Raw genomic sequence first — 23,808 nt, 5'->3', positions numbered from 1 at the left:
CCCACTGCCTGCCCCTCTACATGTAGACAGACACTCCAAGGACAATTCCTCTGGGGGTGGAATCCGATGTCCCCCCATCCCTCTGTTCCCTCAAACAATGCTAAATTGTGGAACAGCCTAGTATCGCAGTACCCTGCAGCAGCAGCAGCTGTCCTTCAAATATTTCTGGCCTGCTTTGTCTATCTTGCCTAACGTGTAGTGCTGCGGTCCCCAGATGAAGGATTTTTTTGTGTGCCACATCATTTCCCTGCAAATTTAAGTTGATTTTGTAGTATCTCTCAACATACAATTTCTTGAAGTTGCAAGAGTATATTTATTCATATAAACATTAATTTTTGGTCTGGAAAATTCATGACAATTTTCACGTAAAGAGGTAATCTGTAACAGAGCAATCCCACAATAACAAAACAAAAATGATAGATGAGTATAGATTTCTTAAAATAGCACAGGTACAAAGACAGTTAAAAAGCACAACATTAAAAAGCTAGAGTTCCAAGAACAATTGTATAGTAGGCAACCAAAATTCAACAGACAGGCACATTATTTAACAGACAGGTTTCCTAAAGGTACCCTCTTAAATGTTTTCCCAGGAAGGGGTTGATCTATTGTTAAGCACTATAAATCCCAAATAATCTCATCGACTGCCATATACATGAACCTGCAATGGACCGAATGAGAGAATCTGTGACTAAGGCCGTGACCAAAACTGTGAGAATACATATCTGGAAATTCACCAGAAGTATAACAGTACAAGTGTGCAATTAAGGATCTAAGAAACAAGGTTTGCTGAAAGTAGGTATGTAGTAATTCAGACAGTTTGGTTAGATGGAGCAGAAGAAGCTAGAGCTCTCAGTCACAAAATCTGGCACAGATGAGGCAGACTGGTAAGTATCGTGATGAAGAACCCATGTGCCAGAAGATCTCATTTTTTTTTTCATGTTTTCCATTCTCTTAGTCTAATGAAAAAATGTAACTTGAACACTGACCATCTTGACTTCATCTTAATTCTAAACCAAAGTGCAACATTTGCTGGAGTGGTAGGAAAGAACATCCCCCTTTTGTGCCGAACATCTTGAATCTACTGGAATAGCTGTAAAATATTATTATCCCCTTTCAGAGTCACCACAGTTATTATGTTAAAGCTACTTGACTTTACATTTGTACAGTTTAGAATAGAATATTTCGGTTGGAAGGGACGTACAATGATGATCTAGTCAACTGTCTGACCACCCAAGAGCTGACCGAAAGTTAAAGCATGTTATTAAAGGCATTGTCCAAATGGTTCTTAAACACCATCAGGAATGGGGTATCAACCATATCTCTAGGAAACCAGTTTCTGCTGCTTAGTCTGTTCTCTGGATCTAAATTTCTCTCCCACTCTTCATGATGACTTTAATGAAAAAAATAATCTAATATTTTACAACATACTTTAAACACTTGCTATCAGCTAGTGGAGTATTCCTGTCATTAAAAGTAATGTAAAAACTTTCATAGAAGTTCAAGCAATTTTACAAGATATTCACTTATCAGTGAAGCATAACGTAGATCCTAACCCTCAAAAAGTCACCTAGTTCTAGATTAAAGTCAGTAAAAGCCATAAAACAATGTTTCAAAAAGGAAGATGACCTGTAAGTGCTGAGATGGTTTAACTTCTTGGTGATCTGTTTCCAGTGTGGTAGATGCCCCATCCCTGGAGACATCCCAGGCCAGGCTGGACGGGGCTCTGAGCAACCTGATCTGGGTGAACATGTCCCTGCTCATGGCAGGGGGCTTGGACTAGATGAGCTTTGAAGGTCCTTTCCAACCCAAACTATTCTGTTTTAATCTGAGCTACGTCAGGACTTCTGCAAAGATCCTGTGCACTGCAGACTTCAGAAAAGCAATCAAATGACAAACGGTGTAAAAATTTTTATTTGATGTGTATCTTGCAGCAGTATTTTCTCAATTATAGTCTGTCACAAAATATGAATAAAATCATACTCTTTTCTGCATACGCTGTGTCTCTCAACTGCTAAGTAAAACAGATAATTATAGCAGATTAAGAACAAACCTACAGCATTCCTTTACTTTAGCCGGTTCTGATACAGAGGCATACTTTTTTATTTGAGAGTCAACTCCAAGAGACTTAGCTAACTGCACAGCATTTGTATCATCACTGATTAGCGTCCCAAGAGCCACGAGCAGTCTAAAAACAGCTTCAAGGTCTTGAACTACTTCCATAACTGTGCCAATTACTGATAAACATTGAGCTTTGCCCTCAATGTTGTTGACTTTATGTAAACATACGGCATAGTTCAATGTCAGTGTTGCAAGCGCAATGTGGATATTCTTATTATTGGCTGATTTCATTTCTATTGCTTGTGTCATTATTTCATCTCTCTGTTCCATCATGAGCTTCTGGCCTGCCTGGCTGACAAAACAATTGCAAAAAGTTCTAAGTGCCAACAGCTGGTTTGCTTGCTTTCCTTTAGGGTTCAGAAATTTAAGGAGAAGGACGATAAATTGTACGTGATCCTTTTCACTGAAGAAGTTCTCATTCGCAGTGGGATGCCTGACAGACAATCTAAGAATGTCTAGGGCTGGAAATACAATATCTAAGAAACAAAACAAAAATATTTTAGTGTTAATATTGTATTATGTGGAAATGTGCTGTTGAGTTTCTTTCGGATATAGGCATTCTTAAACCCCTATTTTTGGGAAGAGACAGTAACGGTTTAATGCAAGAAGAGATTCAGGTAAAATACAAGTTGCTTGAAATTCATAGAGACAAGTACTGACAAACCCATTGTAGTGACACTACCATTAATCACAAAAAAAAGATGCTCCTTAATTTAGGATAAACACAGTGCTTTGCAAAGAATCTTAAAATCTTTCCTCAAAGCTGCAATTGATAACACTGAAGGCAAGCACAAAATATAACTAATCCAGAAAGGTCTTTGAAAGATTCTCAGTGACTGAACACCTCTACACAAGCAGCATCTTGTTCTCATTCCATATCTTTCAGTTTAGGTACAGCAACAAAAGTGCTTACAGAAAGAGAAATGAGAAAAAAAAAAAATTAGACTACCTTCAACTCTCAGACATAATTGCAAAGGAAAAAAAAAGGTCCTCAACTGATCAGCTGGTAATCATTGTAAGGAAGCTGAACTTAAAGAGTTTGTTCAGTAGTTTCCCCCTACTTTACCAAATTTGGAACATATCGTTGGGTCTACTACTGGTATCCCATGCTTATAACCAAATCAAAGCTGAACCTGCCTAGCTAATTATTGAGCAGTTTTTACTGCAGATATGCAGAATATTGAGAGTTAACACTTTGTACAATATACAGTCTGAAAGGTATGAAGACAACAGTAATCACCAGCTCACATCTGTGCAGAATATAGTTTGATTAAGTGATGTTATATAAGGAATATGGATTTTTAATACCAAAATATTCTTCCTGTTAATAAATCTTTAACTGCAATTGCAAGAAAGCAGTTCATTTTAACTGCATACTCAGGTATTTGCATATGCAATGCATCCATTTTTTCCAGAATGTAACAACCAAAATAGTCTTTTTAATCCATCAGTGCTGACAACAATACATTATCAAATGAAATTATTTCGCCTCTACTTGCATTCATTCAGAATGTCACTTCACTAATACAGCTCTGACCACATAACTTAGCTTCAGTAAATTCTTTTCTACCATATTAAACAGGAGCTACTTTTGAGATTTCTAAAACAATTTATCTCCATAATTTCATCTCTCATTCAATGATTACTTAGGACGCCAACCTGACACTTGTTTGCTCTATTGCAAAACAAGCCTCACACCTCTCTTGAGGATGCTCCTGCTAATGAAATAACCAGAACTGATGTTTATATCACCCTTCTCCTTTCTATTCACTGTTATGCCAACAACAAAACCTGACACCCAGTTCCCAATTTTGCAATTCATGCCACTGCCCCTTCTACTGATCAGTGCTATTAACACCTGTTTATCATCTACTTGGGTTACAAACTCTTTGGGACAGACTGAATAACAGACAGCATAACAAGACTTTCAGTTCACACTGAAGTCTCAATGAGATGGCGGTACAAAAAATAATTGCAAGTGTCTACCTTCAGGCCAGTTAACTGCTCTCCTTAAAGTCTGAAGTTGCTGTGCTGTGGGTGTTTCTGCAGAGGTGTTGCATGTTGCAGACAGTAATTTTTCTAGGTTTATCAAGTCATCTTCTGTAAGCTTATGTTCTTCAGTTGCACTGCCATTGAGTTCCTTTAACTTCCCTGTAAGACCAAGAGAAGAGGCATGGCTTTCTGATATTAGAACTTCACAAATCTAGATCATGAATGAAAGAATAGCACTTTACAAACAAGTTACAACTACTGCAACTGGGTTTTTTTCCCCTTTTTTTGGGGGGTGCTAGAATTTTAAACATTACTTTTCCTAGGGTCATCATCTCAATGATTGCTACTATTAAGCCTCCTCTAATGCTGCAACACAGAGATTTAGAGTTCACATCTTAGCCTACATGCAGGCAAAAATGCAAAAAAGAATCACAAGACCACTAGCTTTCATGACTGAAATATGATTTGTTTTTTGCTCTTTTCTATTACTAGGTAGTAAAAACAATAAAGAAACTATATGTTCTTAGTGTGATCACAGTTTTTGTATTTTTATTATTTGCCATAAGCAAAATAAGATTGCACTATGTCCTATATTCAAATTCGAATGTAATTTAAAAATCAAAGTATTGGAAAAATTATTTTAATGTACAGCATTTTCCTTAAAATGGATCTAGCATTAAGCACCTGCCAGTCATGTCAATAAAGACACAAGCAGGCAGCATTATATTAGTACACCCTTTTGAGCTTTATAGTATGCACAAAAAATCAACTGTGGGCCTCTATGAAAAAAAATACAAGTATTAAATCCATCCCAGCCCAACCATAAGATTTACAAGTGTATTTAACCGTGCACTGTTTCCAGTCTGCAGCGAACTCAGTAAATCTAATATTCAGATTCTAAGCTTCAGAAACCTAATATGGTTATCCTTTAATAACACTCAACAAAAATAAACTGATGCAGTGTATTACTCCACCAGAGTGGAGTAAATGTTCACTTGCAGCCCAGAAAGCTGATTGTATCCTGGGGTGCAGAAAAAGAAGTGTGGCCAGCAGGTCAAGGGATGTCATTGTCCGCTCCCTTAAGCGTCCAGCTCTGGAGTCCCCAGCACAAGAAGAACATGGACTTGTTAGACAGGGTCCGGAGAAGGGCCACAAAAATGATCAGAGGAATGAAACAGCTCTCCTACCAGGACAGGTTGAGAGAGTTGGGGTTGTTCAGCACAGAGAAGTGAAGGCTCCAGGCAGATCTTATTGCATCCTTTCGATTTATAAAGGGGGCTTTTAAGAAAGATGGAGGGAGACTTTTTACCAGGGCCTGTAGTCATTGGGGAAGGGTTAATGGTTTTAAACCCAGAGAGACACTGGAGCAGGTTATCCAGAGAAGTTGTGGATGCCTCATCCCTAGAAGTGTTCAAGGCCTGGCTGGATGGGGCTCTGAGCAACCTGATTTAGCTGAAGGTGTCCCTGCCCATGGCAGGAGGGTTGGGCTAGATGATGTTCAAAACCATCCTATGATTCCATGACTGTAAGGCCAGGAGCCTGCCCTCTTCAAGAAGCTGGATAAAGGTTAAGGTTTACTTTTTGTAAAAAGCAGAATCTTATTTTTTAAGTTTCCTTGTCAGGCTATCTACACAATTACAATATTTTCAAGCTGTGTATATGAAGGGGAGGAAAGGAAGCAAGAGACTTTTAATTTGGAGATCTTCAAGGCAGGTACACTGTGAATACAAACTAGTTTTACAAACCCCATAAATGTACTACAGCACTCCACGGAAACATACTGAAATAAACCAGTGACAAATAGGGTAGAGATTCTGTGGAACACTTACAGAAGATACAGAAAAGAGACACTAGGAATGAAACATGGCAAAAAAGAAGGAAAAAGAAGACAATAATATAATTTACCAAAAATGTGCATAATTACTAAATACTGTAAATGGTTTTCTTTTTCTGTTATCCAGAGTGTTCTGCTTAAATACAGAAGTGACTGTTACAACCTGTGAAACTGCAAAATGCCCTACTTTAAAACTTCATAGATTATACTATATGGCTGCCTGGTGAACTACAACTTTCATGAGCAAAATCAGAAAGGGATTTCACATTTCCAGGAGCTAGGAAGAAAAAAGTACAGTATTCAAATACACCAGCGTAACCAAAAAAGACACTAAATAACAGCAGACATAATCCAATAGGAAAAAACTGGATGACCTATATTTGACAGTGCTTTTAAAATCTACTCATGCTCCTAAGCCTTCAAATACACGCACCATTAAAGTGCTGAATGCAGTTTCAAAATGTCAAAACCAAGAAACATTACGAAAGCTATGTGAAATCACTTAGCTTTTTGAAAAGATCAAAAATGAAGTTACTTCAGATAGATGAAAAATAAAACCATTCTTGAAATTAAAACACAGACCCAGTATCTGTGTAGGATTGGCCTGGTCAAAGGTGACAGCATCCTTCTTTGGAAAATAAATATTTTCAACTTTCGCTGCAGCTGATTGGTAGGCGCCCATTCCTGCATAAAGGAAATATTAGAAGTTCAACAGTGTACCAAATTGTTTGACATCAAACAATAGACTACCAGTAAGTCTCTCCAGCTGGACATTATTCAGAAAAATATCTTTAAAATAACTGAATGCTTAGCAAATAGCTATCATTCCTTGCATTATTTTCACATTCAAAGGTTAAAGCTTAAAGCAATACCTTCAAAAACAGTTCTCTCTCAATGTAAAAATTTACTATGCATGTGTAAATTATTAAAAGTGATTTCTGAATTACCTGAACTGAATACACAGCTATTCATAGGAAAGGATACTGTAGTTAAGACATGAAATGGGAAGGGTCATTTTAGCATAAAGATCCCTGCTTCCCCTGAAATCTCATCTTTTGATTACTTTCATAATGAATAGGCAAAGCATTTATATATTGGAGGATTTGCAGATATGACCAAGTTACAACACATAAAATAGCAGCCTGAAATCTCTTTAGAAAAAGCGCTATAAAAAGCTTTAATCTATGACTTACAATGATTTCCTAGAATCACAGGTGAATTGTGGCTGATACTGTGTTATTTTCCTTAAGTACCTATATTAATTTATTTGATCAACAACATAACTAGTAGGAAACCAAAAATTCTCTAAAAATCAGATTACTTTCCTATATTTTAAAGGTTCTGTGCAGGATTCCTATGTGTAAAGGAAGTCTCTGTTATCCTTTTTTTTCTGAATAATTTCCAGAGTATAAGCAGCTTCAACTGGCTCATTATTTTTCGTTGTGTTTAAATTTGCTTCAATATAGAATCTGTGTCAAAGGAAAAAATTAAACAAAAGATCCGGAATGCTTTTCATCAGCAGGTATCATCTCTTACCTGTATATGGATCAACCCCACCCACTGGAGCTACTGCATTTGATGCTGAACCAGGAACATAGCGACCAGCACCTGAACAGAGATATTATGCTCTTTAAACACCACTTTAAATACCAGAGGTATACCTGAATCAGTTACTACTTTTGAAATATCACTATTAAAGGTGCTATTTTGCACTAAGGGAATTAAAAAGAAGTCTTCATTCAACATTTCCTGAAATTTAAGGATTAAATCTACGTGTATGTGTGAAGGTGGTACTCGTGGTGATGATCGCATTTGCAAGCTCAGTGACCCACAGCTGGGAGACATTCTGGCATGGCCAAGACCCTCAGCACAGCAGATACCTTATCTGTGACAAATGCCAGAGGGAGGGCACCGCTGCCCAGGCCTGGCTTCTCTCTGTGCCTGTGGTCAGTAGTAGCCTCTCCTGTGGGAAGCAGACTCTGGCACTGAGGCCTCAGCTGAAGGACCCACAGGGTCTTTGCATCTGCAGAGACCACAGCCTGAGCCACACAAGGCAAGGGAGGAGATACAGCTGGGGACCACAGTAGAACAGGAACAGAGAAAGACTGTCAAGATGAGGAAGACTGATGGTTGTGGCTTTTGGCAAGAGCACAAAGGCTTCTCGTCCACCTGTAGATCGGCAAATGCAGAACAGGCACAGGGCCCTGGCACTGGTGAGGACAAACACCCAACAGGGGATGCATCAGAGGCAGCTAAGACTGCACCTTGTGTCTGCAAAAAGGGGAAAGACAAGGAGCAGTGTTGGGGGCTTCCTCCTGCAGATTGTGCAGGCACCCATCTACTGACATGACCCAATATCTTGGGAGGTTTGTGCCTGCAGGGGGCTAGGATGCTGCAGAGAGACTGACAAGCCCTGCACTGCCTTCAGACTATTACCCTGCTGCTCTTCCACATGGGCATCAGTGATACTGTCAAGGAAGTCCTGGAGAGTATAAAGAGTGATTAGAGAGCTCTGTGGGCAAGGGCAAAGAGCCCAGGTGGTGTTTCTTTGATGGCTGCCAGCAATGCAAAAATACTTGAGTAGAAACTGACTCATCAAGTGGGTCACCAACTTGCTGCATGGCTGGTTTTGCAGGCAGGAGTTTGACATCAACAACAACAGGACCCTCTTTGAAGAGCAAGAGATACTGATCAGGAATAGGAGGATGGAATGTCTTTGCAAACAGGTTTGCTGAACTTGTGAGGAGGACTTTAAACTAGCTATGCCAGGGAGGGTTAGAATCCAAAATTTAGTGTTGGAGGTACCAATAAAAGTCATGTGATAAGAAAAGAAAGCAATAATAAGGAAAAAAAGGAAACTAGTTCTATGAATATACCCATTCCTGTGTTGCCACGCATATGAGAGTCTGACAAAACCTAAGGTTTATGACGTTACTTCTCTGCTGTAGAGGACAGAGTGACATGAGGCAGAGGAGACAGAGAAAGCTCTCCTCTGCTAAAAAAGATCTGGACATGCTCTGACAGTAGCAGACTCCACCTTATCAGTCTGTCCCACTCTACTTCCCCAAATGGAGAACTGCAAGAAATAGTGGTTTGGAGCCAAACACTGAATGCAACTGAACATGACAAAATACACATTTTAAATGCTAGCAAGACAGGTTATGAATTTTACATCACCTGTAAATGGATCTGTCGCAGGTATTGTACTTGATCCAGATGAAGAGCCTGGAACATAACGTCCAGCACCTAGTAAAACAGTAAGAAAAGCAATGACTACTATACACAGCTTGATGCTATTAAAATGTCAATACATTTCAGACACAAGCAGCTCAAAAACAAAGCCAAACATCAAATATATCTTATTGTTTATTGTGGCATTAAAATAGATCTGATCCTATCTATGAAGAAGTCTCTTAATGCTGAACAAATTTTCCTACCTATTTCAGGGTCACCAATTTGTTTTCTGGGGCAAATGCATTACACATTTGGACACAGCCAAATCAAAAGTATGTAAGTTCAGATGACTGCAGCTCCATGAGATAACTCTGAACCTGATAAGCAGTCTGTATTCTGATTTCGAGTTCATTGCAAGAAAAAGATTTAGCTCTATTTTTTTAATGAGATTTTATTCCTAACTTCATCTTTGTGGAACTAGTTGAAATAAAGAGGGGTTCATTTTGTAATTAACGTCATTAATCTTATGAGTAACTGATTTGTTGTCATTCCATGTCCTGCCTGATAAAGGGTCATTTATGTATTTCACAGTTTCAGTCCATTCTCGAGCTAATTTTTTGTATTTTATTAAATGCCCTGACAAGACCTGGCCACCTCTTAGAATAATATAAAAAGTGGAGTTTTCTTCCACTGGAAAAAAACAAGACTACATTGAAAAATACAAGTGGCTTAACCAGAATTTTGTTGAAAATTTGTTCTGGCAAATACTTCAGAAGTTTGTCAAGTTCTCATATTTTTCTTGTCAGATCTATCTGTGCCTTTCCCTCAATCGTTTGAGGACATGAAGTACAAGAAGTGCAAGAGCTATATATATTAAAGTCTGCCTGAGCAGGCAGCGAGGTGGACTGAAAACTGGCTGCACAGCCAAGCCCAGAGGGTGGTATCAATGACACGACATTCAGCTGGAAGGCAGTTACTGGGACATCCAGTCCTGTTCAATATCTTCGTTAATGATCTGGAAGATGGGTTGGAGTGCATCCTGAACAAGTTGCTTATGAAACAAAACTGTGAGCAGTAGCTGATGTCATAACTTAAGTGTAATTTTTTTTACCTGTAAACGGATCTGAAAATTGAGCACTTGTACTCAACAGTGTTTGCCCCTTAGTGTTGTCCATAATAAACTTGGCCACCTGATCCAGAAACATAGGATTCAGATCATTCTTCTGCAGGAAGTTGTATGCAGTCAGCCAAGGATCATCAGTGATATTATATGGCAGTTTGTAGGAAGGCCCATTTTCATTTACATCAATAGTGAAAACATAGTCATACTCCTTTATGCAGAGTAAAAATAAAAACAAATTATAAGTTTGTCAGCAGTTTTTACATTAAAATGTATCAACTGCTGACTAATAATGGCCCAAGGCTAAGCCTAAAAACTTTCATACTGATTTTAGCAATACTACTCTCCTACACAGGCTGCAAGTAAAAAAAAAAAACACACCCCATTGTTTTCCAGAATTCTGTTTCAACACTAGGCTAGAACAACATACCATGATAATATGTGTGCAGATATATTACAAAAGAGATGCATCAGGTAACTCTCATGGACAGGTGAACAGGCCTGGCTGCCTGCAAAGCTACAGGGCAGTCAGATGCCTCAAAAAACTTCAGTCTTAAAAGCACACTTCTAATCCTAGAAAAGCACAAATTCCTAAGGTTTCTTTAAACCATGTAAGAGATAATATAAGTGTCACAAAGTCATTCCTTCTGTGCTGGCACTAGACAGAGACTTTTCTGTGTTTATTTCAGAAAAGTAAACATTTTTCAGCTTATGTGTCTTTAGATTCAAGTTACTACAGAAAGCCTAGTATCTAATATTTTAGGTATACCTCACATTATAAATTGTATGCTTCACTCCCTTCAGAAAGGAAGTTAATTTTAATTTTCCAAAGTATCAGCGACAAATACTAGAGAACTTGATAATTTCTCCACTAATAGTTTATCTTTCTACAAAATAATTTGTCTTCATTGGCTTGCTCATTTTACAAAACATGTCTCAAAAGTAATAAAGCAAGTAGTACTTATTTATACTTTGACATCTGAGTTTTCATAGATCAAAGAAGACAAAAAAAGTACCAACAAATATCTACTCTCTAAATTACATTTTATCTAAACAAAGACTGGAATTTTTAATGGAAAATTAAACATTTTACTTAGGAAGGAATAAAACCATTTAAAGTATGTGTATACCTTTCCTTCAAATAAAACCTTTCCAGATGTTTGTTGTGTGGCTCCAGAAGAACCAACAACATCACCAATCTTTATCCATCTTCCTTCACTAACACTCCATTGATATGCTTCTACTTTCCCATTATCTTTAATAAGCCGTGTCTGTCCATCTCTAGTTCCTGTAGACAGAAATATTTAAGAGTTTAAAGAAATTCAATACTATGATTTATTTTAGGAGAGGAAAAAAAAGGCTTCAAATAGCACCCAAATTTAAAGATGAAAAGGCAGCCACAGCACAGGAAGTGACCAGATACGACGTGTTGCAACAAGAACAGCAGAAATCCTGACAACAGTATTTTACAATCACAGTAATGGTATCTGCCATCAGACTAAGTTGCAAAAGCAATCCTTAAGTCAAGCCTTTCAAAAATTTACCATTTTCCCAGGGAGATGACAATCAAGAAGGGTGATATTCTCCCACAGTGTAATAAGATGGGAAGCTTCATACAATTTTAAATTTATGCCACTTGCTGATATGAGCAAGTGCCATAAATAACTCACTGGTTACTTCGCCTTGGGAAAAGGTATTTGTGTATTTAAGAGTAATTGTAACTACCACTACTTCCACTGTATTCTCAGGGATCTCCCAACTACCTGGAAACTGTAAACTGAGTCAATCAAGACAAACTATATTTTCAAGCCAAAAGCTCAAGCAGAAAATGTACATCTGCTTTTCTTTTTTGTAAAAAAATCCACATTCATCCGTCCTTTTGCAAATCACATAACTGTCTCATATACTACTGGCACAGCTGGCATAACGGATCCAAACATCTTGAATACAGCACAGATTCCTGACTTACACCTGTTTCTAAATTATCTCATAAGAGAAATATTTTTATTATTTTAGTCTAAAAAAAAAAAAAAAAAAACCCACACCAACCCCCCCCCCAAAAAAAACCACAAAAAAAAACCCAAACAAACAAACAAAACAAACAAACAAACAAACAAAACAAAACCAAAACACAAACACCACACTTAAACAAGAGTCTTGCCTCCAAAAGAATCAATGAAAGGATAGCAGGGCAAAATTAAGCTGTTTTCTTCAGCAAGTCTATTGAAAGTGAGCAAAGCCTTAATTTTGGAAACTATGGAAAGTTTCAATACTTCAGAACCAAGATTTGAAGGCATCTCTAACATGACAAAAGTACAATAACTTACCAGGATCCTTAAGATGTTCTCTTCCAGGAAGGTCATCAGCATTAATATCCCCTAAATCACCAGTTTTAGGGTCAATGGATGCTTGGGAAAGCTCATTTTCGAAAGCTTGAATCTCCTCAGCACTTGCTGTACGTTCCAAAGACTGTGTAAACACCCTTATAATTCCATCACTGAATAGAGAGAAAAACATTCAAACAAGAATACTATTTTAAATGTCTACATTATTACATACATTCTAATGGTGAGTTCTATCTCATGAGAAAACATCATTATTTCTAACAATCCCTCCCAATTATTTTTAGGAAAGGAATTTTCTCTCACACTACAAGCATCCAGAGAAGAACTTAACCAAGTAATGCTATCTGTAGTGTAATTTAAAAATCAAGACAGGACAAACCTATCAAAATGGTTCTTTATACAGTATTTCTAAGTGCCTTCTCAGTCTATTCATGGTTTACCACATTCCCAAAGAACTCTACCTCTGCAATTCACGTAACACAAGAATGACTTTCTGGATGAAATATAGCACATGTTTAAATTTAATCCCCACACACACTTTGATGAGTGTATTTTTAAATCTAGATGAAACTGATACCCAAAGTGACGCTTGCCATTTCATCAAGGGTCTGCAGATTTACATATAAAATACACTGGAGAGTAAAACCTGGGTACCTTGCACCAACGACGATGTCACCATTGTCTAACACGCAGCAGCACCACACAGACTGAGCTGGGAGTCTGATTGTTTGAGCACATTCCCCATGTTTCCAGATTCTAAGAGACCTATCCTCTCCAGTAGTTACAAAATCTGGAAAACAAAACAAAACAAAACAAAACAAAAGAGCAAAATTTTAAAGTATATTTTTAATGTACTATAATAGTAGATGCCATTCTGCAACTGCATGTCTAAAAACTAGGACAGTAAAAGAATATTTTTACAATTTAATACTTCTCTCCATTTCAAAGGAGAGCTAAAAGAAAGACACTGCATAACTGTCTTTAAGAAAAAAAAATAAAGTGCATAAATTGCACACTAAGCAGTCAGATAGGAAATGAAATTATGTTTAAGACAAACAAAAGATTCTTTCCTTCTTTTAAGAGCTTAAAGAAATTTGAACTATTTTGTAACCATCTTACACTGTACTTGCATAGTTTGACATTTGTTTTAAATTTAGATTTTTGCAAGGTAGGCCTGCTTTTTCAGGAAACATGCATAAAGACTCTCAAAAGTCTACAAACTTCTCAATGAGGAATTTTAAGGCATGAGAGATTTATGACACACACATCCACTAAACTACACGCACTTTACCTGTTGAACAAACACGCAAGTGTCCCATAAGCCAAACAAAGGTCACTGACCTGGAATTTCTTCTGCAACTGTCTGCAACAGCTACTTCTGAACCTCTAAACCTCTAACTCCAAAGACAAACGCAATTAAGCCCCATAAACAAAATTCTTAACCTACACTATGCACAATGCACTTCGAAAACTTCCTGTGGAAGTCTTAAATCTACATTATCGCAAACTGGTATGCTATACATTACCATTTCAGCACTCTGTAACAGTGCTGAAATACAGGTGGCAACCTAGACAACAGTTTCGCCTGTCACTTCACCAAAATTTTGCTTAAGCCTTCCAGGCATAACGCAGGCCCTTTCATCTTACCTGCTGCCAGAGCAATTCTGCTGAGGTGTGATTTGGAGTGAAACTCAGTATTTTTAAAAATTATTTATGCTAAAGCAAAGACAGCAATTAAATGCTACCTGAGATCTCTAGTTGTGGCATCTCCATAGAAGTAGAGAATGCCTACCTTGTTGTTTCATTTTGGAATAAGGCTGCATAATATTCATTAAAACAATCTTACCTTTACTTTGAGGGAAAACAGAGATGCTGTATATATAATTTGTATGCCCATAATACACCTGCAAGCACTCGCCAGAGATCTGCCATCTTCGAACACTTGCATCATTAGCACAGGAAAGGAATTCCATTTCACTGAGAATAGCTAAGCCTCTCACACAATCTTCATGTCCTTTACAAAAGAAAGGCAAAATTTTAATGCAGTTTTTCCTTCCATTATCAGCAGCATACTATTTTTATTTAAATCACATCCTGACAACCAATCTTCATTATGGTAGAAGGTTTTTTTAAAAAAACAATTTGTTGCTCCCTATTCCCTGAAAAAAAACTATTTTTTTAAGGTGATGTGATTTCTGGGCATACAACTTGAGACACTTTAAAAATACATCTGAAAACTTGTTCAGTTTACCTATGGTTTTGTGGGGTTTTAAATTTTTTCTATTTTTAAAAGAGCACACAAACCTGATTAAATTACCAACTGCAGCAATACGTACCAGTGAATGTCCTTTCACATCTGCCTGCCTTCCACAGTTTAATAGTTTTGTCAGCTGAACCAGTCAACATCAATCCCTGTTCAGGCAGTATTTTCACTGCCCATATTGCAGCTGTATGACCCTGCAAAAAAACCCAACATCATGAAACTTGTGAGAATCAAAATCAGAGCACCTATTTTATATCCATGGAGAGGAACTTCATACCTGTAATGTCATCATACATCGGTCATTCAACCAGACTTTGGCTGTTGTATCCCATGATCCACTTAATAATGTGCCGAATTTCCCAGATGAAAGGCTGCAAACTGGAATGAACGATCAAATCAGCACTGGCAAGTTTCCTGCATTGCCACCAATCTCATACTGGCAATTTAAAGATATTTCTTTAAGGAGATTTATTAGGGTTTAGTGGCACATTTGGTGTTGAGGAGTTCAGGAAAGGATTAAGTGAAACTGCAGTTGCACTGCAACCTAGAAAGGAGCTGTCTTAAAATCTCTTCACCTTAGACTACAAATTTTCACATCTTTTTTTGCCATTCGTATTTTAAATTTCTCTTCATACCAGATCTCTCCTCCTCAGACTAGAATATGTTGACAAATGGGTTAGATAACTAGTCAAGACACAGAATTAATGCAAATGTTTAGTTTTAAGATTATAGAAAAAGCCTGGATTTCATCAGCATGTATTAATTTATGTCCTCAAGAAGAAACATCTCTCATAAAAAATATTTAGCTCATCTTCTTGGAAGGCAAAATACTACTACCAAGAAATTGTGGTAACATTTAAAGATTTAGCAAAAAGATAATCTGCAAATGTTCCAGTGATACACAGGTATAAAACTGAAGACATATGGTGCTAATAAGGTCACACTACTAAATTTACCAAAATATCTAAGTCATAAACAGAGAGTGCTGTGTCCATCTAATTGTTCATAAAAGGAAAGTATGGCTTTATGTTTCTTGGTTCTGTCATTCCACAGTGGGAACTGACCCCTGTCGCTTGTCATGTCCTTCTTTTTCCACACTTCAAAATAGATATTACAATTAATGTAATTTTACATTTTTAAATGTTTTGCATTATTGTAAGAGCTGCTACAAATATTTTTTGTAGGGAAATCTATAACTTGCCTAGAATACCTCATCTCTTCTTACACCTCTGGAGGAAGCATGTCACATGTTATTTTATCTACACATTCATCCCACGTTTGTGACAAAGTACATAAGGTATTCCATGCCTCCTTACACAGTGATATTATTTTCTTTCTCAGGAAAAGACAAGAGGTTTAAAATAAAAAATTAAATTTTTGGTGCTGCTTAGCAGTCCAGGGTATTTTCAAACTAGTCTCCACAGCCGTCCTTTAACACTGTTAAAAAAAAAGGCCCAAAATGGCCAAGTCCTGAAATACTTATTTTTGATAACACTTAATTACATTATTAGACTGTTCAAAGGTCTAGTAAATACAAGATCAGCTCAGGAAAAGACAAACTTAGTATGCTAATATGAAAATTGCTGAATCTTTCATTATATAGCTCAAGAAAAGGTACATAAAGTTGATATAATGTCACACGTTACACTCACCTGACCAAAGAGAGATAAAATTTTTGCAGTGAGCTTTTAGTCTTTGCTATACTTAAAGCATCAATTAATATTAGACCCCCATGTGGGTAACAAAATGTGCAGTTAAAGTTTTTTTATCTAGGAAGCTTACTTTTTCTACTTGACTCAACTTGGACATAAAAATGAAGCTTAATATGTAGAAATTTAAATTAACTTTTTCTTAAAACTGCTACTCTTGGCAAAAGGGTAATCATTCTATACATTGCCATGTGTTCTCATACACAGTAAAAGCTCCAGCAGCCAGTGCAAACTTAAAGTCCTTGCAAGGAACTGTCACTGCATGAATTGATATTATAAAAACCATAGTCTGCTACGTTAAATACCAAATAAATCAAAATTGAGTTTTACAACTTCAACTTAATTTCCTCTCTAAGAAATCATGCTCACTTTTATGCAACAAACTCTAAAATAAAATGACTACATACCTGTATTCTTATGACCCTTAAGGATGTAAAGAGGAGCTGGGTTGTCAGCAGTGAAAATGCAAATGTTATGATCATTGCCACCAGTTGCAATCAGCCCACGAGGATAGAGGTCACTTGGAGGTATGATGCATACACAAGATACAAAATTTGAGTGGCCACTCATACAGTGCATTTCAGCAAATCCCCTGTTAGGACTAAACATATACGATAATCAGTTCAGAGTCATGACAGAAACAGTACTTATTTGAGGCACTGAAATACAGCAGGTGTTTTATACTCCATCACTTGAATTAATATCTATGCTTGCATTGTGATGAATAAATACTATGGATGACCTAGAAAGAATGAAAACTTCAAAAGAAAAATTATATCCCAGCATTCTAAGCCAATAAGCAATATTTAAAGTTTTCTACTTATTTTTCAGTAATGATAGGCCTGGAAGGACATAGTTTTGTTTTTCCCTGCTTCTCGGCAAACACTGTGCCCAACTTTATCAGAAGTAGTTGCAGTTTACCTTTATGAAATATTTTGCTGTCCCATGACTCAAATATGTACCAAATCCACCCTAAAACAGAGCATGTACATGAAGAAAGTTTTCTACCTGCCAAATTTATTTATTAGCTCTTAATTATAAGCACTGTAGAGACCTAATAGTTAAATAGATCATAACTGATTCAAGCAGCAGCCTTATCTCTTCATCATTATCCAGCCTCAGTAGCTATAGCACTAACTGGAAAAGAGCTACCTATCCCCACACAAAAAAAATGTGTGGGTTGTGGTGGTTGGTTTTTGTTTGTTTTTTCTCTTTTTTTTTTTACCCCAAAAAACATTTGACACTGTCATCCTTCATACTCTAATAGTTGGTGTCCTTGTTTTGGTTAAAACAAGACCAATTCACTTTTAATGAATTTTCTTTCCATTTAAGTTCTAACGAACTACATGTTTTCTGAAGTCAGCTGCGTATTTTTCAGACAGTGTATTTTTCAGACACTTCAGAGCTGATAACAACTGCTGTTCTACTCTGCCAAAGGTAGGAATGGTATGCAGAAAAGGCCCGTGTTTATATTTTATCGCAATAGCAGTCAAGGTCACTGACAGAACTCCGATATTCCACAAGTGATGTGTCGTAAAAAGGTTGCACTTGCAGGGAGGGTGGACAGAATCGGTGACCCAAACTGACCAACAAGGTACTCCACGCCATATGTGTCATACATAGTTTAAAGCTGGGTGTCACAAGGGTCTTGCTCTCTTTATCCATGACCAGCATCTGAAGAGGACCCCATCTGTTGTCGTGTCCACAATCCTGATCCATATTCGAGTTCCGGCATTCCTGAAACCAGTTTCTGTCTATTGTGGCATCCAGTCCAGGCCTTCTTGGTGTTTGCCCAGCGGCCACTGGCAAGGTACCACAGGTACTTGGAGATTCAATATGGGTTTTGTATATCTTGCATTACTTCTCTTATTATTAGTAAACCTGTTTTAACTTTGCAACTTGTAAGTCTTTCTCCCTTTTTCTCCTTCCTTTTCCTCTTTCCCTAGTAGGCAGGGTGGGGATTGATAGAGAGCATATGCCACACTTTCTTGTTGCCCGGCAATAAACAATGACAGATTTAATGGCACCCAGTGTGGGGTGAGTGAGGGGTTGAGAGGGACTCTGACAAAGCACCAAAGCAGCTTCCTGGGTAGCATAACTGAGAGAGTACTGGACTCTCAGCCTCAGGGGTCTGAGTTCAGATCTCGGCTCTGGAGGGAGGACATTGGGGAAAGCTCAGCTGAGCAAGTATCAGTTTTTTTCTTCGAGAGTTTCAAGGAGTCTGGAAATCAAAGCAGACAGCTTTCATCATGCTGATTTTCTTGTCATTAAGCTCAGTTTTATATCATGTCTTTTCAGAGCTTTGTTCAGAGCCAAAAGTTTTAATCCTACTTTACCTGCTATATGCGTTTTTTGCTGGTGTTTATGTGGAGTTTATGAATTCTGGGTGTTGGGTGAAAGGCATCGCTTTGCTGTGGTGTTTAGTACTGATCTATGCCATGATAAAATGGGCCGTTACCACTCTGATCTCTTATTTTTATCAAGTGATGATAAGAAGCAGCATAGAAGGTGAACTGTGGCAGTAACTTCATCTGAGTACTTCAGCTGCCATCTAGCAGACCTTGTTAATAATTACATTTTTAATTTAGAGACTAATTATGCTAATCTGACTTCACTAGATTGGGGGAATTTCAGATATTCTTGAGTCTATCAAATTAGCATACTTCTGTTATCAGCTCTGCTGAATGTTTTTCAGGTGTGGTGTAAGATTAAGTATTGGTGCAGGTGTAGGTGCTGTGAAGCCATCTCAACTTTCACGATGTATGATGATGCAATCTCAGCCCTCAACACCACTACTGAAGCCTCTACAAGTGCTGCAGCCACCATGACCTGCATGACAAGCACTGCAGACACTGCAACCTCTGTGACAGATACTGCAGCTACACCAACCTCAGAGATAGCTACTGCAGTCACCTAAACCCCCACAGCACGTCCTGTGGCTATTCAGACTTCAACAGTATCAGTTGCCCCAGTAACCTTGAAGAAAGACACAAGAAAACCAGTTCGCCTAGTATAGGAAGGTGAAGATGAAGAACGAGGAGAGAGTCCTTCTAAAGCAGAGCCATCAGAGCTGGAAGAGTCAGAACCAGAGGTAACTGTCCACTTCTTATCTCTAGAAGAGCTGCAAGGTATGAAAAAAGATTTTAGTCATCATAAGGTGAAGCACTTACGACCTGGTTGCTTTGATGCAGGGATAGCAAGCCCGATAGCTTGGACTTAAGAGGGCAGAGAAGCCATGCAATTGGGATAGCTGGCTGGAGATGGTGGCACTGATAGGGCGCTTAGAAAAGAAAACAAAAACTGAAAGCCTCTGGAGGTGAAACTTGCCAGCAGTAAAGAACGGGTATCCCTTGAAGGATGCTGCCCAGGCGAACGGACCACCATGGAAAAAGGTATTAAGTGTCTGAGAGAATTAGCTATATGAGAGATAATCCATAGCAACCCACATACAGTTGTAGATCCTGATCAAATGGCACATACTCAACCTATACTGTGGATGTTTGTGCAGACTAGACCATTGGCATATGCCCACATATTGGCAATATTAGCCTTGGGAGAAGAAGAACCACTCACCGTGGCTGATACGGTTAACTAAGGCAGTATGAAGACAGTCTCCCTTCCTCCCTACAGGCCTGTGCCTCAGCTGTGGAAAAGCTGAGAAATGCCAGAACTTATCTGAAAACTGTGTGACAAACTGTACAAGATGAAGAATACTCTCCACCTGCACAGGCCCGAGTTGCAGCCATTAGGAGAAGATGCCCTTCTGCAGGACCAGCTTGAAACAAATGCAACACACCACAAGGTGACATAACTTTTTTCCTGCATGACCAGGAGAAGATATGAGCAACTGGGACCAGAGGCTGACCCAGAGGCAGAAGCACGTGAGCTAAGAAACAAAACTCCCAAGAGAGAAGCTGCTCCAATTTCCAGTGCGTGGCTCTCCAGCCAGGGTCAGTGGGATTCCTGTCTCTCTCTACCAGGGATGAGTTAACAGAGGGGCCCTGACTCCAGCCAGGTGGAATGGAGGGATAACCAAGTTTATTGGACTACATGGATTTGTTTGATGGCCTGGTATGTCAGAACCATGACAGTATAAAACCCTGGTAGACACCAGCACATAGTGTACCTGATACCAATGTATCATAAAGGGACAGAGTTCGTCAGTATTTCTAGAGTGATGGGGGTTCCTAGGAGCTGACTGAATTAGCAACTGAAGTGAGCCTAACTGGAAATAAGTGGGAAAGACACCCTACTGTGACTGGCCCAGATGCTCTGTGCATCCCTGGCATAGACTACCTCAGAAAAGGGTATTTTAAGGACCGAAAAGGGCATTGGTGGGCCTTTGGCACAGCATCTGTAGAGACTGAGAACATTAAACAGCTGTCTGCTTTGCCTGTCTCTGTTGTAGGATTGCTTAAGGTCAAAGAACAACAGGTGAGAGAATAATTCAAATTCTTTTGAAAGCTGGATTTCCTATAAAGAGAGGTAAAGTCAAGGGATTTGCATGAGAGATCCACCTTTTAGGAATTAAATGGCAAGATGGGCATTGCCAGATCCCAGTACAGATGATGAATAAACAACACCTATGTCTCTCCCAGCTAACAATAAGGAAAACACAAGCCTTCTTAGGTGCTGTGGGTTTCTGGAAAATGCATATTCCAGATTACAGCCAGACTGTGTGCCTTTTCTATCAAGTGAACCAAAAGAAGCATGATTTTCAATGAGGTCCTGAAAAACAATAGGTCTTTGAACAAATTAAACAAGAAATTGTACATGCAGCAACCCTTGGATCAGTCCAGGCAGGACAAGATATTAAGAATGTGCTCTACACTGTAGCCAGGGATAATGGTGCTACCTGGAGCCTCCAGCAAAAGGCACCAGGTGAGACTCAAGGTCATCCCTTAGGGTTTTGGAGTCAAGGACATGAGGGCCCCAAGGACAACTATACTCCAACCAAAAAAGAAATATTCGCAGCATATGACAGAGCTTGAGCTGCTTTGGAAGTGGTTGGTACCAAAGCACAGCTCCTTCTGGAGCCCTGACTACCAGTACTGGGCTGGATGTTCAAGGAAAAAGTTTCTTCTACTCATCATGCAACCAATGCCACATGAAGTGGACTACATTAATCACACAGCGGGCTTGAACACAAAATCCTAATTGTCCAGAAATCTTGGAAGTGATCACAGACTGGCTGGAAGGCAAAGATTTCAGAATGTCATCAGGAAGAGAGCAAGCGATGCAGGCTGAAGAAGCTCCACTGCATTAAGAATTACCAGAAAAAGAAAGGGGGTATGCCCTGTTCACTGATCGAAACAGCCATTCTGTGGGAAAGCACGAAAAGTGGAAAGTTGCTGTGTGGAGTCCTACATGACAAGTCACAGAAGCTGATGAGGTACAAGGTGAATGAAGTCAGTTTGCAGGGTAAAAGCCATACAGCTGGCCTTAGACACAGCTGAACAGGAAAAGCGGCCGGTACTTTATTTCTATATTGACTTACGGACGGTGGCAAATGCCCTGAGCCCGTTTGGGCTGCCCTATTGTTGCCCAGCTAAAGAACTTACATACGAAAGTACCTATTCCCTTTCCTTAGTGGAGAGGGCAGAGCATTAACAGAGAGCATCCGTCACGTTTTGCTGTTGCCCTGCAAAAAACGGTGACACTTGGAAAGCTTGGAATACATAGGAAAATCGTGATACTCTTCCCAATTCTAAAATGTCTTTTCTGTTGAAGATACAGGAGACAAATTAAGGTAACATACCTCCCTGTAAAATCTAAATAACAAAAATAACAGATAGCAGTTTGCCTACCCACTGAGCCCTGCCTGCTGTAATCTCAGAGTGTTCAAAGCAGAGAGAATCACTACCAATGCTATGACTCTGCATGGGTTACTCCTGTCTTCCTGACATAGCACTCAGAAATTGTGGATTAGAATTAGACTCCCTTTCCCGCAATAAATTTCTATGCAATTTAACCAGTTCTTCCCCATGTGATGAGAGATTTAACAAGATACAATTAATGAGATTAGTCTTCCTTCCCTTGAACTACAGAGCTACAGACATCAATTTAAACACACATTTGAGCATTCAGGCAAATTTGCCATTTATCTCTGTTTCCCTGGAAGGCAATGGAAAGAAGAGCCATGGCTAGGAACTTCAGAATGCAGTTCACACTTTGAAACTACACACATATGATATGATAGGTATATCCTGTTGCTTCCTGCAATACCCTATATCTCCACTGTCTCCTATTCTCATGGCTTAGCAGTAACTCTTCTGGTTGTAACTATACCCTGAAAAACTCACTGTGTTAATTCAACAAGACAAACCCAGTAGGAGACAACCCAACACAACATGAATATCAAAGAAAATACTGTTGGTTTTATTTTTTTCTCATTCCAGTGTCTTTGTGTACATAAATTTTCTGTGTAGTTTTTGGTTCATAATCCATTTTATGTAGAAAGAAGTCTGTGCAGCAAGAGCAAGAAGAGAGTTTTTAAAAATATTTAAAGCATACTGCCTGTCAAAAATGCAACATTGTTACTTTGCAGGATTACTTTGGTACTGAATACTAAAAGGTGGAAACTAAATTTAACAGAACCGGCAAAAAAGATGCCCAGATTTATAGATATGATTAGTACCTGCAAAGCACGCTAAAATATCGCCATATAGGTAAGGGGTTGAGCAAATACAACCCTCCCCAAAAGCAGGTGTGCAAGTGGCCACGCTTCAGGCGCTCACAAACTCAGACGCCTCCGCTGCCGCGCACAGGCCGCCGTTCGCCGGTCCCTGCCGACCCACCCGATCCACAGCGACAGTCCAAGGGAAGACACGGCCCTGAGGAGCGTCCTGGCGGGGCCCCAGCGGAGGCGCCTCTCCTCCCGCACAGGCCCGCCTAGCGCCGGCGGCGCTGCCGACAAGCGCAGCGGCCCAGCACTCACCCGTCAGGAGCCCAGAGCCGCGCCGTTCGGTCCCGGGAAACGGACACGAAACCGCCCGGGGGGAAGAGGCTGCAGGTCAGGCCCCGCACGTCCTGCTCGTGCCCCAGCAGGGAGCAGCTCAGCCGGTACGCACTGCCGTTGCCCGCCATGGCGGGAGGCCGCCCAGGCGTCCTGACACAGCAACTCTCCCCGCCGCCGCGGCCGCCGCCACCGGAAACCGCCCAGGGCCGCGCCGGAACAGGTGTCACTGCGCGCGCCGGCGTGAGGCGGTGAGACTCCATCTCCCGGCAGGCACCGCGCGGCAGAGCGCGGGCAG

General features: G+C 39.4%; 1 protein-coding gene across 1 annotated transcript; it reads right to left on the bottom strand.

Moving 5' to 3' along the window:
• Positions 1 to 289: 289 nt before the first annotated feature.
• PLAA (phospholipase A2 activating protein) lies at positions 290 to 23,788 on the bottom strand. Its single transcript, XM_005499209.4, has 14 exons — positions 23,493 to 23,788; positions 16,963 to 17,156; positions 15,124 to 15,224; positions 14,920 to 15,040; positions 14,430 to 14,597; positions 13,238 to 13,373; positions 12,566 to 12,735; positions 11,369 to 11,526; positions 10,230 to 10,449; positions 9,122 to 9,190; positions 7,481 to 7,552; positions 6,527 to 6,628; positions 4,105 to 4,269; positions 290 to 2,594 (listed from the first exon to the last, which is right to left on the bottom strand). The coding sequence occupies exons 1-14, from the start codon at positions 23,771 to 23,773 to the stop codon at positions 2,029 to 2,031; spliced, it is 2,523 nt and encodes an 840-aa protein (XP_005499266.2). The 5' UTR covers positions 23,774 to 23,788; the 3' UTR covers positions 290 to 2,028.
• Between the last annotated feature and the right edge of the window lie 20 nt (positions 23,789 to 23,808).

The sequence above is a fragment of the Columba livia genome, chromosome Z, assembly GCF_036013475.1.
Source record: "Columba livia isolate bColLiv1 breed racing homer chromosome Z, bColLiv1.pat.W.v2, whole genome shotgun sequence".
Lineage (NCBI taxonomy): Eukaryota > Metazoa > Chordata > Aves > Columbiformes > Columbidae > Columba > Columba livia.
Note: the sequence above shows the minus strand (reverse complement) of the source record. Positions and strands in the feature narration are given on the sequence as shown.